Source organism: Bemisia tabaci, chromosome 9 (assembly GCF_918797505.1).
Source record: "Bemisia tabaci chromosome 9, PGI_BMITA_v3".
In the NCBI taxonomy this organism is placed as follows: domain Eukaryota; kingdom Metazoa; phylum Arthropoda; class Insecta; order Hemiptera; family Aleyrodidae; genus Bemisia; species Bemisia tabaci.
In genome coordinates, this window is record NC_092801.1 from 4,718,294 (window position 1) to 4,742,223 (window position 23,930).

Consider the following 23,930-nt stretch of genomic DNA (forward strand, 5'->3'; position numbering starts at 1 on the left):
CTGGAACAAGTGCATTGTGTCTTACAGAGAGTACTTCGAAGGAGATTAAAACCACAGTGTCATAGGTATGCTCGATTTCTCAAAATGTAAAAAGTCCTGATAATTTCCGGACAGACCACGTATGGTCATTATACCCTAGATATAATTACCTTGGAGGGTGGATCTGTGGAGGAGCCGGTGCTTAGGTGACATGGTGAGAGGGCTGCCTTCGGAGGAGTTGTCGGCGGTGTAGTCGGTGGCCGTCGCGCTGCGGGGGGAGTCGCGCCCCCCGTGGAGCGGCGACCCCCCCGGCCCCATCTCCACGCGCCGCAGGCTCCGCCGCTCCCGGCTCCTGCTCCGCGCCCAGCGAGCCTGAAACATCATCCTTCACAGTTCACGTTACAGCACCCACACACAGTATACATGCAGGGTCATTCAAAAGTCACGCACCACTGGCCATGGGGGGGATGGCCATTTAAAATTTTTGAGTTGCCCCCCCCCCCCCCCCCCCGAGGGGATGAAAAACTGGAAAGTACCTAAAAAAGTTTGCCCCTCGATATGAGGAAAAACGTCTTAAACTGCAAGTCGATATCATAATTAGAACCAAAGTTGTGGCCAGTGGTGCGTGACTTTGGAATAACCCTGTATAAGGTTCGTGACCAGGGTTGCAATTTTTCATGAAAAATAAAATCCTGAAATTTCGCGGGAAATATTTCATACAATTTCAGAAATTTATGAAAGAGATTGAAAAATACTAGTTCCTTATCGTGTTTCGCAAAATTTAAAAATTGGGACTTTCTTCTATTTTCAGCGAGCTTGAAACATGGTCCGTCAGAGTTCACGTTACAGCACCCACACACAGTATACATACAGGGTCATTCAAAAGTCACGCACCACTGGCCATGAGGGGGATGGCCATTTAAAATTTTTGAGTTGCCCCCCGCCCTCCTCCCCCCGAGGGGATTAAAAACTGGAAATTACCCTAAGAATTATCCCCCGCAATATGAGGCCTTGTCTCCACGGGACGTTTTCATGGGATTTGTCCCAAGTTCGAATCGCAGGAATGAAACTTCTGGGATTTTTCCCAGTTACCGTCTCCATGGGACGGGGCTCATACAGTCCTGCGACTAGCTTGCGCGGGAAGATAAGTTAGATAAAATCGAGTATATAACCGGGATTATAATAATAAATGCACTAAATTGACAATTAGACACATTATTTTAACTAAACAAAAATAACAATGTAGTAATGAATAAAATATCGCACAATTCGTTTTCACTTCTTCTTCTTCTCTTAGTGGGTCCTAGGGGTACAAGTACCATACTTGGTACTGGGAAAAATATTGAGTTAATCAATATTTTTCCCAACTTCGTAAGCGGGATTTTTCCCTGGGACAAATCTCGCGAAACGGCTCGTGGAGACAAGACCTAGGGTTACATCTGGTTATGTTCCGCAAGGACTGCATTGTTGCAAAGTCAAACCAATAATTTAATATTTTATTGCGCCACCAGGCACCCATGTAAATGCGCCTAGTTGCACCATTAATTAAATTATTTTTTGCGCAGTCTGACAACTGTTAGACTCGAAAGCTCCATTTTCATACTGCCGTAAATTCGCACTTTGTCTGGTGGTCCATTTGGGTGAACCTATTCATAGTTTTCTAATAATATCCTTCTAAGTGTAGATTGTTTTTCTTTCTAGTATCCGTGTTTGAAGCAGCAACGTCGGGGAAGACGGATGAAGATATAGCATTGATAACCAGTGTAGCCGTCACATCCCTGTTGAAGGAGGCGGTGAGTTGTGGGGAAGACGGATGAAGATATAGCATTGATAACCAGTGTAGCCGTCACATCCCTGTTGGAGGAGGCGGTGAGTTGTGGGGAAGACGGATGAAGATATAGCATTGATAACCAGTGTAGCCGTCACATCCCTGTTGGAGGAGGCGGTGAGTTGTGGGGAAGACGGATGAAGATGTAGCATTGATAACCAGTGTAGCCGTCACATCCCTGTTGAAGGAGGCGGTGAGTTGTTTTCTATGTTACAGAATGTAGGCGATAGCTACAGTAATGACCTATGTGGGAAAACTTTGTTGTGAGAAAATTGCGTTCGAAGTTTTACTCTGTGAATATGACATCGGTTTTTGAGAAACAAGGAATTTTTTTTTACTGGTTTAACGCTTTGAACCCGATTGTTTTTCTTTCTAGTAACCGTGTTTGAAGCAGCAACGTCGGGGAAGACGGATGAAGACATAGCACTCATAACTAGTGTAGCCGTCACATCCCTGTTGAAGGAGGCAGTGAGTTGTTTTCTATGTTACAGAATGTAGGCGATAGCTACAGTAATGACCTATGTGGGAAAACTTTGTTGTGAGAAAATTGCGTTCGAAGTTTTACTCTGTGAATATGACATCGGTTTTTGAGAAACAAGGAATTTTTTTTTACTGGTTTAACGCTTTGAACCCTACTTGAAGGGTAGTCATTCAGAAGTTTATCTAATAATTTAATTATTAATTTGTAACACACTGGTCGTAGCGCTTAATTTACTTCCTAGTCGGGTATGCAGCTAAAATGCTAAAAAATGTGCAAGAATTAAGTTATATCAAAACAGTTTCATTTAATTATAATTTTTGGCCGAAACTTTTCGGCACGTTTTCCATTGTCAGTACCTTTAACGTCAGAGAACTATACATTTTCAATTAACAATAGCAACTTTGGTAGGCACTTTGCTGACTAGGCAGGATTGTAAAAATTGCTTAGATGGCTCACGGATTAACCTTATAGTTTAACTAGCCGCTGTGGCTCGCTTCGCTCGTCTTGCGTCTAGTCGGGGGCTCCACCTCCTGGACCCCCGGGTGACAAGCGAGCAGTATTTCATGCCGAAAGTGCAAAAAAATTATAAAATAATGTAATCCAATAAAAACTCTATTCTGAATGCATGAATTCGAGAGGCATTCCTCCATAAAATCCTGTGAATACAGATGCACAATAGTATCGCCGTATGTCAGACACTCAAAAATCGCAAATGTTCCGTAAAATGGAAAGAAAAATTGAACAAATTTTGCTACTTCGTAAGTGGGATTTTTCCCTGGGACAAATCTCGTGAAACGGCTCGTGGAGACAATGCCTGAGGAAAAGCGTCTTTAACCGCAAGTCGATATCATAATTGAATCAGTGAGAGGGAAAACACGCCAACTCGGAAAAATGGAAGTAATCAAGACACAAACATAACTGCACAGTAGGTGAAGAAATTTGTCTAAGAAAAGGATGTTTGGTGCCGAAAGACAGGCACTTACGAACATTTTAAAGGTCCAAGTTTGAACAGATGCGCTGACTTCAATGACTTTTATAAAAATTTACCGCCTTTAATGAAAGTTGCGCATTTTCGAGTTATCGAGTTGGTGTGTTTTCGAACTCACTGATTCAAAGAGAACTTAAAGTTATGGCCAGTGATGCGTGACTTTCGAATAACCCTGTATAGGGTTCGTGATCAGGGTTGCAATTTTTCATGAAAAATAAAATCTTGAAATTTCGCGTGAGATATTTCATAAAATTTCAGAAATTTATGATAGAGATTGAAAAATACTAGTTCCTTATCATGTTTCGCGATATTTAAAAATTGTGACTTTCTTCTATTTTCGTGTGTTTTAATGCGAGTTGCATACTCCAGTCCCTGAAAAATATGGAATAATTCACCGTCTCGTGAGATGTCATGAAATAATTCACGGAAATTTCCAATCTTTTATATTTTTCATTTCACGCGTGCAACCCTGTTCGTGACATCTTTCAAAATCCAAAGAGACTAGTGCACAAGGTCTGAGATCGCCCATCGAATTCCACGGTTTTTTCTCCTTGAAATTTCATCCTTGAAAATCCATCTTATTTTTCATAAACTTTTCCATCTCAGAACGAGGTGCGCGACTTTAAGCAGTATGATACACAAGCTGTAAGACAAGTGCTTTGTTAATAGGTTTTTTTAAACCAATTTTAACGTCTTTAATATTTCATACTTATTTCGGCGCATTTGCGACCAACAAACCCAGAAGGCGGGTTAGAATTTATCAATTCTAAAATGGTCATCGTTACGAGGAAGTTGAAACATTTCAAGAGAAGGATAAAGGGTACAAAGGTGGGGTTTTTCTTCTCGGATCTCGGCCGCCAACACGTAGGTCTCAGGTTTCTTCAAAAATTCTTCGATGTTTGATCTGTTCAATTTTTAATATTTCCGACTGAAAATTACTCAGTTTCGAGTCAAAACGTCTCGGATTTGTAGTGTGGTATTTTTGGCCTCGGGCTGCGTCGTAGAAATGTGTACCTACAAAGGGACATGGTGATAAGAGATGGATGAAACACATTAACCCGAATGCACACAACGAAAAAAACACATTAAATACAAAACAAGTTGGCACTGATCCTTTCCTATAGGCCTGCAGCCTGATTGTTGAAATTTTTGGTTTGTCGGGACGACATAGATGACATAGGTTAAAAGGCGGAGCGTGATTGGTCGGCTATGTCTCATCGCTGCTTTGTCGTGCTTTTTTCAGGTGGAATGGACGACATACTGTCGGAAACTGAAGAGGTGCCGTTAGCTTGTCGTGAGATCAAGCCGACATAGGCACGACAAAGCAGTGATAAGACAGCCGACCATCACGCTCCGCCTTTTAACCTATGTCATCTATGTCGTCCCGACAAACAAGTAATTTCAACAATCAGGCTGCAGTTGCTTTCTCATTTTCTCGTTTTCATTTTCAAAGTTTTAGCTTTTGTCTCAGTTGAGGATGGGCATGTAATTGGTCCAAAATGTCCTGGTTGTGGTCATTCTATTTTCTTAGCCTTGTAAAAACCTCATGTTCAGAATGTAATGTGTTCTTAAACGTTCAAAGGTTCTTTTACACTCTACCTACACATGAAACGTCCCGAATATCAGGTGTTCGAAACTCACAGGCGCCAAAGGCGGCCTCCTAAAAATTGAGGTGGCTCTGCGCCAAACGTGTGCCCCTAAAAAGTGCCCTTGAAATTTGGATTTTCAAAGGAAGTACACATCAATAAAGAAAGAAAAACAAGGTCTATTTGAATTGAACAAAACTCAGAATTTTCAGACTTTCAAGTGAAAACTTGCTTTTTCTATTCTTTACGATTTCAATCTCGGTGCTTTTGTCTTTCCCAAGTTACAGCTACTTACTACTTCTGATACAAAAACATCTTGCGTCTAACTTTTCACTAAAGGTGCCGTAATATATGGGCAAAAAGTCAATTTGGCTCCTAGAAAAGCTTCAATGGCGCCTAAAAATCGGGATTGATGCGCCACATGGCTCCTAAAACTCAAAGGTGAGTTTCGAACACTGATTCTGATAACATATTTTCCAATCCAGAATTTTCCGTTTTGTACATGGTGTCCAGTTTTCTTGGCAAAGCTCATTCCCTGATTTTTCCCTGATTTTCAGGAGCTCATTCCCTGATGAGAAACCGAAGTTTTCTTCCACTTTCCTGGGATTTTCTTGGGGAAAAGAATACACTTTTCCAGAGTTTCAGAAATGCATATCGATTTTAATTCATCTTACAGCCATTTCTTTGGCGCACGTCAGATTAGACCGCCAAATGGACGTATTTCTACCAAACAGACCTATGTGCAAGTGATAAATATGGGGTGTGCTCGTAGTTCTCTTTGCGAATGAGTGAATGAGAATAATAAAGCGCCAGTGACGTCACGGCAATTCGAGTCGCGGCTCGACGGGCTTCGTGTTGTTCGAGCCCACTGTGGCTCTCCCTTGTTCCACCGTCCACGCCTCAACCGCGCGCTTTCTCCGCCCCCGCGCAGGGAACCGACTGTGCGCCGACGAGAGGGATCCCTCCAGCTTTTCATCCCTGACCACCAGAGTTCGGGGTCTCATTTACATGCCCGTTCCCTTGTTTTTTCTACGTTTTGAAAAGATAGGGGTTCGGCCAGTTCTCTGGTGAAATCAGACGCTCTCGACTTTGCCCTCGTCGCGCCCTAGTCGGAGCTCTCAATCCCGTCCTTTCCATCCCGTGCACGCACGTTTACTGCTGCACACGCCCTTGCTCGCACGTCTACTGCAGCTTCCTATCCTTGTGCTCGCACGTGTACTGCAGCACCCCTGTCCTTGTGCTCGCACGTATACTGCAGCGCATGTCCTCCTGTGTGGCACGCACGACTAATGCTGCGCCTCCAACCTTCACCTGTCCCTTAACGTCTTTCCCCCGGACATAAGGATTGAAGTGTTGTAGCCCTATGTATGTATTTGTCGTGTATTTTCCCTGTGTGAAGTGTACATATTGTTGAGAAATAAAGATTTGAACTGTAAGATTAAGATCTCCTGATGATGATCCATGTCGTGGGCTCGTAGCGGCAAATCGAACTTTCTGAAGGAATCTTACATATCTTGGTTCTAGTCACAGCTCCTATTTCTCAGCTGGTCCCTCGCGCTCCCGCCCAGTGTCACATTAAAAGTGGCTAAGGAATGCCTGCCATTCTATAGTGGATGGGACAGGATAGTCAAAGTAAAATCGAACGGATCATTTATCACCTCCCGCCCACCATCTTCATCCACAACATCTCGTTATTGAGGGAGTCTTTAACTCATGAGCCTGTCCACAACGCTCTCTTGCCATGCCCGCGGCTCATGAGTTCCGCATTCAGTTGGCACATAGGTCTGTTTAATAGAATGTAATATTCCGCTTTTCCAATTCTATAGAAGGAATCACGCCCACTTTTACATTGCTTCTTATGCAGCTTTCTAGAGCACACCCCATATTTCTCACCTTCACATAGGTCTGTTGGGTAGAAATACGTCCAAATGTGAGAACGAAATGATTCCTGGGTGGTTGGAGAAGAGATTCCCGGTTTCTGGAACAGATTCCCTGATTTTCCCGGTCAATTCTCATTCCCTGATGAATCCCGGTTCTTAACAAACTAGACACCATGGTTTCATATCAACGTGGACTCCTTGGGGCCTTCCTGGATTTAAAGAGAAACACGTCTTTAAAAATAAGAAACTGGAACCTTCACGGACGTGAAGAAGGAGTGGGTCTTCTGGATGACGGAGAGGTAGTGGTTTCAAATATGAATATAGATTTGAACTAATCTTACAGCCATTTCTTTAGCGCACGTTCAAAATTTTAATTCAAAAATGTTCTTGGTGTTGATATTATCTGGTCAATGAAAGCTTCTACATTATTCCCGGTTGCTGGAACAAATTCCCTGATTTTCCCGGTTACTGGAACAAATTCTTTGATTTCCCCGGTTTCTGGAACAAATTCTTTGATTTCCCCGGTTTCTCGAACAGATTACCTGATTTTCCCGGTAAATTCTCATTCCCTGATGAATCCCGGTTTTTAAAGAACTAGACACCATGGTTTCATATCAACGTGGACTCCTTGGGGCCTTCCTAGATTTCAAGAGAGACACGTCTTTAAAAATGTGAAACTCAAACCTTCAAGGAGGTGAAGAAGGAGTGTGTCTTCTGGATGACGGAGAGGTGATGGGCTGCGGAGGGGGTGCTGCGCTCTCGCTCGGCGGCGCGGGCCGTCTCCAGCCGGACGTCCCCGCGGTGGCTCAGCTCCGAGGCCGACTTGGAGAGGTGCCGCCCCATCAGCGAGGGGCTCTCCTTGATTCGACATCTTAGACCTGCACAGATCAACAAACGGCCCCGCTTAGATTATCCCACAACTCCAACATACACACTAGAAAAAAATTCTCGGCGTTTTTACCAAGGTCCGTTGGTACCTATGCCATCTCACTTTATTTTACCGATTATTGGTAATTTTACCAAGACAGACTGGTAAGCTTACCTAAAAAACGGTATTTTTACTGTTTCAAATTTTCAGGAACTTTAGATCAAAAAACAAACAAGATTTTCTGAAAACTTGAAAGAAAAATATTCATGAGTTGACAAGGGAATTCGTGTTTTATCAAAGACAATTTGGAAACGCCTGAAGGTTCATACGGCGTTTTTCATTAGCACGACCGTCTAGTGGTCCAGTGTAGGATGACAGCGAGATAGTGCACTGAAAAAAAAAATCACGGTGTATTTACTGAGAGAAGGGTAAAATAACCAAGAATTCAGGGTTGTATTTGATCCCAGTCTTTTTCTTGAGAAAATTACCATTTATGGAATTTGTAATTCACCGCGAAATCTTCGTGAATTCTATTGAACTTTTTCGGTAATTTTACTGGACCTTGGTAAAAACGCCAATATTTATTATCGACTGTGGTAGAGTTACCGAAATAAAATGGCAAAGTTTTTAGAGTTTAGAAATGGCTCATACGGCGTTTTTCCTGAGCATGGCAGAAACATGAGTTTAAAAGCTCATACGCGTTTTCTGAGCATGGTCTCAAAACTTGATTTAAAAGGCTCATACGGCGTTTTTCCTGAGCATGGCAGAATACACTTGAGTTTAGAAAGGAGTACACTGAGGAATCCGGCACGTACCGTCTTGACGGGCAGGGTGTCGACCAGGATGGCAAAATGTTATGAAAAATAAAATGTTGAAATTTCACGTGAAATATTTCGTGTAAGTTCGGAGATTTTTGAAAGATATTCAGAATTACTGGTTCCTCTTCATGTTTCGCAAAATGACAGAATAGTGAATTTCTTCTTGAATGGTGTGTTAAGTGCGGGTTACGAAGTCGAGTCCCTCCGAAAATTGAAAATATATCACTGAAATTTCCGATCTTTCATTTCTTGCCCCTTACGTTTCATGCCACCCTGGTCTGGTGTCGACTGCTGCCGCGACTCTCCGAAAGCTGCGGTGAGAATTAAAGAAAAATCTTGTAATAGAATGGGGCCATATCACTTACGTTTTAGGGCCACATTCCATTATGCTTTCTAGCTCATTCGGGCCGAAAGCCATCGATTTCGCAAGTGCAGGCTCAGACGAGCATTTGGATGTTTATTGTATCCGTCTCGGAGCGCCGATTTATCTCGCAATCACGTCTTCGACGTCATCGCTCGATCGGCTGCTACGAGATGTATGTTCTCGAGATTCGCGGCGGATTCATTCGTATCTTCGAGGCAGCGAGTATAGGAGCATCTAGCCAGTGCATCTTGTGTATACCGTTGTATTTTGTATCGAGATATAGATCAGCTCTACCGTTTGACTACGAGCGTTGGATTATTTCATCCCCCCCCCCCCCCCATTACAATCTATCGACGACTATCTTGACAGTTTTGTGAAGATAGCAATTGGGACGAAATCAATAAATAAAGTTGACACTGTTTTAAGAGAATATCGTGTTGAATTACGAAAATGTAATACTAATTGCCCTGTGATGCTTCTCCCAGAGCGTTTGGGGCATACAGTTTCGAGAAATGGAAAAACAGCAACGCTTCTGATCTTGTGTGTTCAAAATCTGGAATAGCGCCTCTAACGTACACAACAATACCACGATTAGAGCTGCGTGGTGCTGTGCTACTAGCACAATCGATTGCAAAAGTTCGGGAAACTTTAAACGTAAAAGTCTTTAACTTAAAGGATAAAATATTCTGTTGGTCTGATTCAGTAATTGTACTCTCATGGGTTGCATCCTCAATTGAAAATAAAGACAAATATGATGCAAAAAGAGTTACTGAAATTCATTCATTATCAAAAATGCGGGATTGGCACTACGTCCCGTCAGCAAAAAATCCAGCAGATGTGTTAACAAAGGGAAAACCTCCCACTGGGGAAAAAACTTCCTATTGGCTGATCCTGTAGTTCAACCTGCTACTCCTACGACGTCTAGCGAATCGGTTTAAACGTAACGTCCACCTGTGGAGGAGGTTACTGCACCCCAGCCTGCGAGGAGAGGTAAGGTATAGTCGTACTCCGAGACACTGTTCGAGCCACCCATCCGCTCCAGGCTACGATAGGAATGCGCGAATTGAGGGGATTAGGTACCTTTGAAGCGTGCCAGTAGGGCTCGCTTTTTGAAATCACTCGGATGTACCATAGTACAGCACACAGATCAACCAATGCTATTCAACGGGTCGTCCAAATACTTTTTTCCTCGCACCCGTTTCTTTGTCTTTGAACCATTACACTGTCAAGCCCTGATGGTCTTTTACCAAATAATCTAATGAACTGCTAATTGGAAACCCTTGAGAACATTTTTCTGTCAAAACCGTATTATTCAATTTGACAGAAACCTCATAGGAGCTCTCTTACGCTCGGAGGACTCAACTCTAGAACCTTCTTTCCCGCCAAAACTCTATTGCCAATGAGCGTCTTGCACTGTAAGTGCAATCTGTGATGAGCCTCGTGACTCATTATACTATGTACTAACCATGGCCCCTGCCGAAATCCACTAAAACCACTACAGTTATCTCGCGATATAGCTTTGGGTGTCCGGTTTCGAGCAAGGCAATAAAAGACGGCGAGGCGATTAACCGATTAACCATTCACCGTGATGCCAGGATCCACCAAATTTTCTCAAAAATTGTTTTCCGTCTATTTAGCGAGTTTTTCCTTACTTTCCGTTAAAGTACAAATAAAAAGAGACCTCATTTGTACAAATCGGCCGAATAGGAGAGAAGTTACAGTTCGAAATCCAAAGAGATTAACTGAACGCGATTTCGATGCACGGCAGTTCGCCCAAATCACGGTCGTGCGCAAATGCCGCATATCAGCTTAAAATCAAGATAATTGGACGGAATCTTTAAAATTAATTTACATTCAACGTTCATGAATCAATATTTTCTCCCAAATTTAGCAAAAAGTACCAATTGATGCAAAAAGCAAAGACGTGAAAATAAGAGGTATTTGTCCAACATTTCAGTTATTCGGCACGCTTTTCCAACATACTCATGTTGGATTTTTTCTTCTTGTTTTTTTTTAGAAGGATTGCGCGAACGACACAGAGACCGATCGGTCATCAATATTTGACTCCAATCGTGGAAGGCGCTATTGATACAACTATTTCACCACGGGGGATGTCCACACTGCAGCTTGCTAGATTGAAGGCGTTCTGCACTGTGGTGACGGCTCGGTCTCACCGCGCCTACGCGGTGCTGGCAGCGGAACAAAACTAGAACATCGCTTCGACATTCTCCACCTGCTTTCTGTTTCTATCATAGTTTACCGACAATAATGAGTCATACTTGCAAAATTTTGAATCATCGCTGATGCTTTTTTTTTTGGCAAGGATTGCGCGAATGGCAAAGACGGTATTTCTGTTAATTTTATTCATGTGGCGTCAACGCAGCAGACTCGCCCGAATATTTGAATCTCTCTTATCAGGAGCTCTTTTTTACTGTACATTCCTTATTGGCATCATTGTATTTCAGTCTGTGAGCCACGTATTTAAGTGTTTCAAAAAAAATTAAAAAAGGAAAAAGAAAAAAGAATATAAAAGAACGATTAATTTTTCAAACCCGCCCGTTTATTTTGTAAGCATGCGACGCGTTCTTCTTCCTTCGTGATGAAAGACCGCGATTACTTTCTTGCTGAGAATTATCTGAGACACTCACTTCACTCTGATTTTTGGCTGGCTATTAGGAATGTTACCACTTGTGACAGAGAAATATAAATATTTCGCACACCATTAGCGTATTCCTAATGTTACGCATTCGCGCAATCCTGTTTCACCGCCGTCCCACTCCTGCACGCTCTGGCTACATCGAAGACAGCTCTAACCAATTATCCACTCCCTATCCCGTTGTTGATTCCATCTATGTTACGATTGACACCGCAGACACAGAGAATTTCTTCACCCTCCTCCGTGAGATTTACCTTCACTGAAAAAAAAAAAAAAAAACAATGGATCTAGAGTCCAGACTCTTGAAAACATTGACAAGAAGATTGACTCTTGATTCAATCAGATTTAGGCTTTAATCAAAAGGAAATCCGCTCAAATTAAGAGGCTTGGTTCTTGATTTAAGCTTAAATCTGATTGAATCAAGAGTATTTTTTCTTACCGATGTTTTTAAGAGTCTGGACTCTAGATCCAATGTGTTCCCCCCCCCCCCCCCCCAGTGTTGGTGTGTAATATCCGGACGAGCGCTATCGGGCGGTCGGCGTTATTTCAGCTGAGAATTAAGTTCTAATATGTAGATTCATTATGAAATCTCGTAGAGATCACGGCGGGGTCACCACATTTTATGAACGTAATTATACTATAAAGAAAAAGGGAAAGGATAACAGGGAAAATAAGGTGATGAATGACAGATATATGTAGGAGCGACCATAGGAGACAAATATACCGGTACAAATATATAGGTATAATATAGGAGGATAGTTGTTGGTATGATTATGCGTGTGTGGAGTTTTTTTTTTTTTAGTTTATATTGACTATGTGTGGTATTCGCACTAAAAATTTATAATACGAGATATTATAATAGTTTGTATTTCTGATATGTTGTTGCAGTTCTACTGTACAATCGTCAAACCGATCTTCTACGCCGTTGGCAACCCGATCGTCTACTGGTGCTCGTGGAGCTATCTCGCGCTCGTCTCGTCAACAAAGGATCTCTTCGAGCGGGTCCAGTACAAAAATTGAAGATCCAGAGGAAGCTCGTGATAACCCGACACCCAAGGGGTAATTTGGAAAATTATATCAGCTACCTTTTTTTTTTTTTTTTTTTCCACATTCATAATACGAAATTTTTCCCGTTTTTCGTATGTAGCGTTGTAATCGAACAGTTACGAAAATCGCCTATCATAATCGACTTAGTTGCGTATAAGCAACGCTCTCGTTTTATATTTTGCGCTATTTCGTTAGGAATGTTACAAGGGATCTGCTACGACGATCGTATATCGTAATCAACATCATTTCTTATAAGCGATGTTGCCACTTCATATTTAAATTTCCAGTGGTCGGGTAATGCAGCAATCGGGGGTCCGGATACAAGTAAAGGTCATATTAGGAGCGGTAGTAACCGACCAGTCGTGATTATAAATTTAAAATAACACTGAATTTTTTATTTTTAAATTTAATATAATGGTAAATTTAACTATTCATAGTGGGAACCGCTAATTTAAGACTGAATCCGTACTTAACTACATTAATCCACAATAATATGTTTGTGTTAATGATCATGGGATTTATTTACGCGTCAAGAGTGAGCTGTTACAAACATTCCGGGTTATTACCCGGGATCTGACAACCAACCTTCGTGCGAGTAACGTAATTAGTGAAACATAATTTTACAGTGTGGACTTCTATCTAATTATATTTAATTTCATTTTCGCGACAGGAACCTCGGACAATATTCTGCATCGTCACCCAGAGGATCGTACTCGGAAGCATTGTCCCCCAGAAATTCTAGAGAGTCATCGCCGACTGGAGACGTCGTTGAGGAGTCCTCCCATGTTGCTTCTCGGCTATCTCAGGCTGCAGGAGACCCGAATATGTAAGTTTGCAACAATTTTATTCGTGGATCGATTTGAAGTATATCTCACTTAGATACAGTAGTTCTTAGCATATAACTTAACCTGAGCTGTTGTCATTCTAATATGTGATTCTTATTCAATCGCAGCTTAACTCAGATACCCGGTTTGTCGTCGAGTGCCACAAACACAGGGGCGGATCACCTTCTGTCAGATGACTCCTCGGACGGAATTTTTGTAAATTTACAAGTATCGAGTGACAACCATCCGGTTGACGGCTCACCGGCACCCCGTCAAAACGAAAGTTCTCGCGATGCCACTGCTCCAAACGTCTCACCTTCACCACTTCCTAATAGGTAAATAGACAACACGTTACTTCCTTACTGTTCCTTCTTTCATTTCTAATATATAGATCCACACAGTTAATTTCACAGTTAAAATCACAGATCCCCGACGCGATCGTGGTAGCCGCGGCCCCCCCTCGTTCCTCCATTCCTGTTTATTCCACATGGCGCCGTACTTTGGGCGTGTTTGCCCGCATCTTGAGATGGCGTCATAACGCGCACCCCACCCGAGAGAAGTTGAAAGGTCCGCTTTCACTGGAATAATTTGCCGCTGCTGAAATTTGGATTATTAAGATCATCCAAAATGATGCATTTTCCGAAGACATCGCTCGAGTAAAAGCGGGCGAAATCTGTGCCAAACCCCTGAGATATTTGACCCCGTTTCTAGACCCGGAAGGCGTTCTGCGCGTAGGCGGACGCTTGCAGCGCGCGGCAGCCGCCTTTGAGTTTATTCATCCCGCTGTATTGTCATCGCGTCATCCAGTGACGTCACTGATCGTGAAACATTATCATTTTTCTACTTTGCACCCAGCGCCGACCGCCTTGCATTCCTTGATAAGCCAACGATTTTGGATCGTCGCTGGGCGACGCCTGATCCGCAAAGTAGTCCACGAGTGTATCCGTTGCTTCCGTTTCAAGCCCACGAATCAAGCTCCGTTGATGGGCGATCTTCCTACCCCCGCGTCATTCCTAATCCGCCATTTTGGCACTGCGGGGTAGATTATTGCGGCCCTTTCTTGGTGAAAGAGTCTTTTATGAAATTTGCTCCCAATTTGAAGTTGTATCTGGCAATTTTTGTGTGTTTCACGACGAAAGCTGTCCATATAGAGGTCGCCGGGGATCTCTCGACTGAGGAGTTCATAGCGGCATTGCATCGTTTCACATCGCGCCGTAATGTACCCAACACAATTTATTCAGATTGCGGCACCAATTTTGTTGGCGCGGATAATTTGTTCGCAGAAAATATCGACCTGAAACACCCGAGAATTACTGAGTTTTCCCGAGAATATAATGTACGTTTTATGACTAACCCGCCAGGCGCCCCTCACATGGGCGGTCTGTGGGAATCAGCCGTCAAGTCCGCCAAATATCTCCTCAAGCGCGAGATCTACTTGCGTACTCTCCTGCGACCCGAATTCGAGACCCTCTGTTGCCGAGTTGAAGCGATTCTCAATTCGCGTCCCCTGTCACCCCGCTCATCCGATCCGAATGATTTGAATCCGTTAACCCCAGGGCATTTTTTGACTGGGCGACCCTTGCGTTGCATCGCTCAGCCGGCCATAGACCCCAGAGAGTTCAACCGTGTCCAACATTGGTCGTTGGTGGAACTTATGACGCAAGAATTTTGGAAACGTTGGAGGGAAGAATATCTGATTTCACTTCACTCCAGGAAAAAATGGTTCAAAGACCATCCTAACCTTGTCGTCGGAAAGATCGTAATTATCAACGATCCGGATGCCCCCCCCCCCCCCAAGTCTGGAAAATGGGCCGAGTCGTTGCAGTTTTCCCGGGTCAGGACGGGGTAGTGCGTTGCGCTGAAGTAAGAACTGCCAATGGCTCTGTTCTGAAACGGCCCGTCCACAAATTATTCCCGCTCCCCGAGCAGGAATAAGCGCTTCAACTCTGAGTTTTCCGTCGTGTCTCCCCCCCCCCCCCCCGTTTCAAAACAACCCCCCTTTTTTTTTCTTTCTTCCTTCGTGTACTTTTCCGATGTTTAGTTGCGTATTTTCCGTTAGGTAGTTGTTCGGATGTCTGTGTTTACCGCTTTCCAGGTTTTCTTTTCTCATGTTTAACGTATCTCTGTCCGTACTGTAATTTTGATCCCGTGTCCTTTATGTTTGAAATCCGTGAATTTTGCCGTCACGCCCGTAAGCCGTAACGCGGATTCTGAGTTCCTTGGATTCTTTCCTATTTTTTTCTGTAATCTTTGCATCGGTGTAAATGTAAACTTCAAGATCGTGCTCGGCTCACGTCCGCGTTCTCAAGTGTTTTTTTTCTTTACTTTTTACTTATTTTGTTTAAGTCTGTTCTGTATCTTGATCGCTCATCATTTCTCCGAGGGGAATGATGATTTTTCCGAAGAAGTTGTTCCAGGCGAGGTGGTGATTCCGTTTGGTTGTTTATTTCAGATTCGTTCTAAGAAAATGGATTCTCGCTCTTCTCGTGCCTCTGGCTCTCGCCCGCTGTCTCCACCCCCAGGTCTTCCGGCTATCCCGCTCCGCCCCGCTCCCCCGTATCTCCCCCCTGATCTTGGTCTAACTCCGGATTTTTCTCGGCCCCCGCCCGGATTTGCCCCTTTAGCCTCCGCCCCCGGTTTTCGCCCTGCAGCCCCCTCGTCACAGGTGTCCCTCCAGCCCTCCCCGTCGTCCGTGCGGTTTATCCCAATCTTCCTCGTTCCGGACGGCGAGGGGGACTGGCGGGTACACCAGGGCCCCCCGTTCACCTCCCCGGCGGTCCCGTCGGCGGGTCGGACGGTGTTGCCCTCGGTTGCCGTCCCTACCTTGGCCCCTTCCGTTGCTCCGTTCGCCGTCGCCCAGCCCCCTGTGTACCCCTCAGTTGCCTCTTCCGCCGTCGCCCAGCCCCCTGTGTACCCCTCAGTTGCCTCTTCCTCCGTTGCCCAGCCCCCCGTGTTTACCCCTCAGTTGCCTCTTCCTCCGTTGCCCAGCCCCTCCGCAGTTTCTCCGTTCGCAGTTGCCCCCCCGTTAGTCTCAGCCCCCCTCCGTTTCTCAGTCCTCCGTGTGCCCCCCCTCCAGTTTCTCAGTCCTCCGTGTGCCCCCCCTCCGTTTCTCAGTCCTCCGTGTGCCCCCCCTCCGTTTCTCAGTCCTCCGTGTGCCCCCCCTCCGTTTCTCAGTCCTCCGTGTGCCCCCCCTCCGTTCTCTCAGTCTCTCCGTCGCCCCCCCCCGTCGTATCTCAGTCTTCCACCCCCGCCGCGCCCCCTCGTTATCGTCCTCCTCGCTCCTCCCGCTCCCGTAGTTCTCAGCCCCCCGCGAACCCTCCTCCCACCCTTCGTCCGTCGCCGTGTCCTCCCGGTCCCCCGCCGTTCTCTTGGGACTTCCCTCGTCCTCTTCCGGGGTCTGTGCGGCCGGCGAGCAGGGGCCCGTCCCGGCCCCGCCTGAGGAGTGGTCGTTGTCGCCGGTCTCGTCCGAAGAGGACTGGACCGTCGGCAACTCCAGCGCCTTCAGTGTGGGGTCGGGGGGGGGGGGGGACCGCTGTCCGCACGTTCCCCGGGATTCTGGTCCGAGATCCCCCGACCCTTGGCGGTGGCCAGTCGTGGTCGGACGCCCTGGTGCACCCTGTGCCGAAATGCTCACAGTGTGTTCGCCTGCGGCTGGCTCACCGGCTTGTCTCCCGTAGGTCGAGTAGCTTACGTCCAGGAGTTGGGGCGCTGCCTCAACTGCCTGGGCGATCACCCCGTTGTCATTTGCCAGAGCCCTCGGGACTGCCTGAAGTGCTGGGCGCTGGGGATGAGCGCGAGGCACCACACCCTCCTCCACGAGGGTCTGGGTCACCCTCCCGTCTCAGACCTGGCGCCCTTCCTGGCAGTCCCGACCCCTTCAGAGCCGTGCGAGTCCAGAGCCGTGCGCAAGCGGGCGTGCCCCGCCGAGGCCGGCGAGGGCGCGGCGCCCAAGGTGGCCCGTGCGCCCTGTGGCCGTCAGGGATTGCGGGCGGCCATGGAGCATCACGGGCGGCTACGCTTCCCGGGTTCGCCCCGGGCAAGCGAGGGGTCCGCGCCCCCGGCGGCCGAGGCGGAGCCCGTCCCTGAGCAGTTCGCGGACGCTGTGCCGCGTGCGGAGTCCCCCGGTGTCCGCCCGGAGTTGCCGTCTCCCGTCCGACCGATCAGCCCTCCCGCCGCCCTTCCGTCCCCCTCATTGCATCGGGCCGGGATGCTTTGAGATTTGGGTCCGCGCCGGGCACTTGTCGGACCCAAGACAAGAAAAGAAAAAGGCATTGTGCAGACGATTTTGTTCATCCTCCGTGTTACTTGTATCCCCTCTTATTTCTTTGTTGGAGGAGCAAATCAGAACTTTTCGCGAGTCTAATTTCTTTGTCATCAACTTAAGAGAAGAACCGTTAACGGATGAAATATTTATTCTAAGCGTAAAGCGATGTTTATTGTCGAAAAGACCGTTTGTCTTAATAACCACACCCGAAAAGTTGTTTTATGATACTGGTGTCGCGAACTTCATAGTTAATATGTTTGGCAGGGTTCGAAATTTGAACGTGATAATAGATGAAGTGCATGTAATTCCTACGTGGGGTTTGGGGTTCAGGACTGTATACCCTATTTTCTTGCGAAAGCTAAGCTCTTTGCAGAATGTTTCATTCGTTCTGTGTTCCGCTACTTTTCCTTATTATTTTCACGCACCATTGACGCATTCTAAATATAGAAAAATTACTGGTATTTGATTTCGTAGTATTGAAACCATCTGTGACGTTTTCTTGTTTCGATTCCAACATCCTCCCTGAAACAGGAGAGTCCACGGATTTCAGTGCTATAGCTCATATTCCCGATAAATTTATCGACTTCTTTATTACGGAATTCTTGCAGAAGTACCTAAAGGATAGAGTTATTATTGTATTTCTAAATAATAGGCTAGGCGTCGAGTCATTTTGTCTTAAGTTGCAGGACAAAGGGATCGAATGCTATTTTTATCATTCGAAACTTAGTCCGGTGGTAAAGAAGGATAGGGTTCTCCGTTGGAACGCGGGGACTCCTCCAGTTATGATAGCAACATCGGCACTAAGTTTAGGAATTAACAATAAGTTGTTAACTGCTGTTATTCATGTTGGGTACTCTTCTGCCGCTTCTCTGATTGAATTTGTCCAAGAGATAGGGAGATGTTGTCGGGCTACATCCATGATCGGAGATTCTATTTTATTATCGTCCGGCAATAATGATTATTTCAATATGATGAAAAAGATTGACAATAAAGATATCGTATCCGTGATATGTAATAACGAGCTACTTATTTTATACGGATTCTGGTCCCAAAATTTTGGATGCCAACATTATTTATTATATAGTTACTTTTCCCAGAAATCGACGGAGAAAACGCTTCACGATTTTCTGACAATCAATTGTAAGAGTTGTTCTCCTTGTAAAAGAAGAAGTTACCCTCAACATATTTACACAGAAATTTATCTACGTGACGTATACTCGAGTAACATCAATATCGATGTAAGACATTATAACAGAGGGTATGCAGGTTGTTGTTACTTTCGAGTTTCATCCTAAGTTCCTCGGTTATAATTTCCTCAACTTTATCACAACATGTAAAAAGAAACAGAGAACAATCTATATATGTGTCAATAATTTTAGGAGAACCATCTACCCAATGTGTACGAGTTTCGAGTGTTACGGGACCCGCCCCTGGATGTTCGGGCACATTTTTATATAGGTAGTATCACAAAAATGTCACGCACGATACACAACAGCATGATTGCGTACAAGCAATTTCATCTGAAGCGATCAGCAGAGATGGTGTCGGTGGTTTTCGTAGGTCCCCTGCAGTGATGAATAGATAAAATCCATCGTTCATTCGATACATACTATTGCCGGACATGCGTAAAATATATAATTCCATTTAGTTTACCATCGGTTCTCTAAATTAGAAAATGGATCCGCCCAATATTACCGACTTTTTAACTTGTACAATGGGTAGTGTTAAACATGGGCGAATATATTATAAGCGATGTACGCATTATATAACAGGTATCATGGAAGAATTATATTTTATCCGAGCCATCGTATTAAACTAATATAATGTTTACTCGTTTTTTTCCGAAACCAAAGAGCCGGAAAGAGCGTCCGTGAGCATAATATTGTAAGTAGTCGGCAAATATTGCGGCATAATATTACAGCGGTGCCACCACCTCTACCGGTTCTCTGCCGAGGTATAGTTCCTCTTGTGAGGAGACCTTCTTATGAGGAGACCTTCTTGTGAGGAGACCTTTCTTGTGAGGAGACCTTTCTTGTGAGGAGACCTCTCTTGTGAGGAGACCTCACCTGCTCCGACCCGTTTCCCGGACTTGGACGACCTCCTGCACTGGGACGTGGAAACGGAGCGACTGTTACTCGGCTCCCCAGAAAAGGGCGACCAGTTCGACTCTGATATCTCCCTATGAGATATCAGGACGCCTTCTTCAATAATTACGGCACGCCATTTCAACGCCTTTCATGATGCCTTTTACACCAGCAGCCACCGGGCAGCTGCCTCAGCCGCAGCGCCGGATCAGTCGGCGGTCGACGGACCTGGACCGGCCCTCCACCAGCCCACACCAGTAACGCTATAACGCTATACGCTATAACGCTATAACGCTATATAAGAGATACAGTGTTAAGTATTTTTTTCGGATTTTTAGTCTTGACAGGAAAAGCCGAGGCGAATGATCATGACAGGATGGCCGTCACAATAATAATGTCTTGGCTAGAAGTTCTCAATTTTATTTATTTCTTTTTTTACAAGTTTTTCTCACTTAACTACTCCTAATATTTTTTAAGGAAACATAAATTAAGAAAAATCATTCTTCGATTGGTTTTCCGGTGATACTATCTCTGTCTATAATAAGTAAGAATCGTTTCTTTGAATTTTGGAAGGTTACACATCCAACCGCAGAATTGCACCGAGAATCATCATAGGAACCTACGAACTTCTCGGACGATGATGGCGGTGATGGGAACCGTGTTAAATAAATTAAAGGACCGAAAAAAAGAGACCGTTCACAACCCTCTGGAAAGGCAAGCATACTGCCGACGTGGTTGTCCCGCAGACAAACTATCCCAAAATAAACGTTCAGGTGGACGAAGAAACTGTGGTGATATTGAAATTTTTTTGTAAAACTTTTTCTTACCGATTTTTCCTGAAACTTGTCGATTGTACACTACAGCTGTTTCGGGTTTTCACCCATCGTCAGGTGATTTAAAAATATAAAAACTAAAATTTTTTACGGTACGTTTTCGCGATCGCGAGTGGTTCGATGTCCGCGTCCGCGTTCGCGTTCGTGACGAGACTGATAACCCTGGCATTCTTCCTCACTCCCTGTTATCACGTAGTAGTCCATCAAGGTGCACAGTTAAAAAAAAATGGGCTTGTGTATTATTGTGTAGTTGTTTTTAGAAATTTCAGTGTACTTCTTCTGAAAATCTTGGAGTAAAAATACTCGAGGTGGAGAAAAAGTGCACAATCTCGATGAATAAACACAAATAACAAAAAAATGCTTACAAAAATTACTCAAGGGCTCTTCTGACTGAGTGAAATCGTAGAACTTTGTGTTTTCAAAATAAAAACACAACACTTGCAACATATTCTGAGCTCTTAAGAAAAGATGCACAATAATATCACTACTCTGTGTTTCTTTTCATTAACGAGAGAGAATGTTTTTACGGTCCTAAGAAAATATTCTTACGTCGGTGTTGTTTTGCACACTCGTAGACTAAAACATCATGGTGCAAAGAGAAATAAAACACAGGCGATCTCGAGAAAAAAAACTCAAAACGGTTGGGCACCAGAACCTCTGTGTGTTAAAATAAATTAACCAATTGGGAGAAAAAAATACTCTACTAGTATGATTAAGTTCTGAAATGATGTAAAGAAACACACTACAAATATATGAAAGTGCACGAGTTTGTGCACAAATTAACAGCTCTGTGTGTTAATGCTCATTGTTCGTGTGTAAAAACACAGTGGTTGTGTATATATTTTGGTTCACGCATGCGCAGTAAGTCCCCGTCTCGCAACGCAGATACCCATGATCCTCAGTTAGAGCGTGCGCGATCCGCGAGACCATGTCCAAGTGAATTGTGCAACCCAGGTCGAGTGTTCTTCCGTTGTATATTTTTAACGTATTAAGCATTCCATTGCGTGATATACTTATTGTGTTTGAACGATAGCATCGTTACGAAAAGGCTCCGCTGCCTTATACTCAGTGATTTATAGTGATTACGAATGGAAAGACGAATGAACAACTAGCATACACTGTTAAAAATCTTTCGGGAAACCCGGAGTGAAATGCGGAGTGACCTGAGATGCGCAGTGAAAATCACTCCGTCTAGGAGTTCGGAACTCTCCATGAAAGTGAATTGCCGCGATAGCGAGACAATGTCGCTGCAATGAATCAGTTGTTAACTCCCCACTTTTACCTGGAGTGATTTTCACCCCGAGCAGAGAGTGCGCCATTGCGCGCACTACTGCACAAACACCAACGCGGCTCGGGTCCAAATCCACACGGGAGCGCTCGGAATTTTACGCTAAAAATCGTCGCAGGATCTAAGGTAAATGGTTAATGTTGTCATTACTAAGGTAATCCGAATTTCAATTGTGATAAAACTTGTAGAAACCCGTAACTAATGTTCATGGCAAGAACTTCCATGTCTATTTGACAGCGTGCGCTGAGTATGTCGTAGAAAGCAGTTCAGTCATTAATTGACAGATAGCGCTATCGGCGTGATTTCGTGAAATTTTGAAACCCTGCGCGGTAGCGTCGCGTGAATTCTTGTAGCCAGGCATTTGAGGCGCCTCATGAGGTTATGCTGTACAGCATCGACTCGTAGCTTCAGCATCAATGCCGTATGCCCAGGTAGCGGCCGTTCGGGCATACGGCTCCGAGCCTGATGCGCTCAACCTGCCGGCCGCCGGCTTCGGGCATTGAAGCCCGATGCTGGAGAGCCGACCGAGCCAGCCTCAAGCGCTGATGCTGAGGTTTGATGCTGGCTCAGGGACCAACATGGGCCTCAGCCTCTGAGGCCGGACCGTCGGCTTGCGGCCCGATACGGCCTCAATTTTCGGACCCGCCACCCAGCTTAATTACCGACGGGGCTGTCCCAGAAGACCGCGACCCTCGGACTCGGCGATGAATTCGCGGAACACCCCTTTGTCTTGGCGGCGGCCCACGCCTCGCCGAGAAGTTCTAAGAAGTGGACGCCGAGGAAGGGTGTTAGCCGACCGGCAGCCGGGCCCGGGGCGCTGGCGTCCGACGCGTCTGCTAATTGAAGCCGCTAATTTTGATGCTGGACTCAGCATCAAAACTGATGCAGCATCAGAAAAGGAGCCGGGAGTCGGCTTCACCAGGTGAAGCCGCCTCAACGGCATATGCGCTCCCCCGGCGCACTGATCGAAGCGGCATGAAAGTCCGCGCCGGGCCTCCGCCTCGCGCGCCGATGCGGCTCCGTTTATGATGCTCCCTCAAACCTCAGCTCTAAATCCCTGCTTGTAGCAGCATATTGCCCCTTCCTCGAGCCTCCCCTCACCTCTCCTGAAATCACTCCTTTGTGTGGTGATTAGCACCCTGTGGTCGGGGTGCATTACACGCCGAGTTCAGGAGTGTTGTTCCCTCCGCGCCGTCGGTCACTCGTTCGTATTTTCACTCGATTTTTCCATGGGCAAAATAGAGGCGAAGTAAGAGTGATTCTCACCCCGGAATCTTCTAAAATTTCTAACAGTGTAGCCACATGGCAACACTGTCGAGTTTGGAGAAGCGTACATCCGGACGGAACCTAGAAATTTTTCGGACACGTTTTATCTGTGTACAGATGTATAATTCTCTTCCTAATGATTTTAAGGATCTACCTCGTGAAGGTAACTTAGTAGCAATTTTCTATCAATTGAAAACGTTCTGTTTAGTAGGAAATGCATAAGATTCAAAAGAGTTCTTATAGGTGATTGTTCTTCTTAATCTTTTAACACAGCCTGCTTTTTGACATGCATCATAGCCGTCATTTGGCGGCATCTATGTATGCACTGTTGAATAAATAAATCTCAAGATTATGGTGAATATTTATTTAATTGCTTCCTGAACACTTGAACATTCGATAGATATAGAACGCCTTTACTATTGTAGTGCTATCTTCTATCCAAAGATTTGTTTCTATAGTCTAACTTGTTTGATTTTTTTATGAGTATGATACGAATTTGTGATGTTTGAAATTCTTTGATAACTGTTGGAGGGACACTAACTTCTTCCATTGTGCTCAGTGGAATTTGCACAACGATGTGAAAAAAAAACTAAAGTTTAAGTTTATATGGGAACTGGGTCAAATATTTACACAAGCCTTGCATATTTCTGAAAAAAAAACTCGCTTGAATTTACACAAATGATCAGCGTTTATACTCAAATTTTGTATTTTTTTTCTCTTGAGTTTAGGAATAAATCGACAACTTCCGAGTTTATTCAAACTCAATGACTATTTCTAAAAACACAATACTAGGAATAAACTTCGGTGTTTTTGTGTGTTTATTCACAGGGTTGGGTTTTTTTTTCTGGAACACGAGTAAAAATTGTGGAAAAAATT

At 44.8% G+C, this 23,930-nt stretch overlaps 1 protein-coding gene across 2 annotated transcripts in view; it reads right to left on the minus strand.

The window, feature by feature from the left end:
- Positions 1 to 23,930, minus strand: part of Mctp (multiple C2 domain and transmembrane region protein) — a 338,130-nt gene that overhangs the window by 287,910 nt on the left and 26,290 nt on the right. Inside the window, exons 2-3 of one of the 2 annotated variants that reach the window (XM_072304484.1) lie at positions 7,427 to 7,620; positions 150 to 351 (exon numbers count right to left, since the gene is read on the minus strand). In XM_072304484.1, coding sequence (XP_072160585.1) covers positions 150 to 351; positions 7,427 to 7,620 — 396 coding nt within the window. Of the gene's footprint in view, positions 1 to 149; positions 352 to 7,426; positions 7,621 to 23,930 lie in introns of those variants that run through there. The other variant, XM_072304485.1, reaches the window with a different exon arrangement.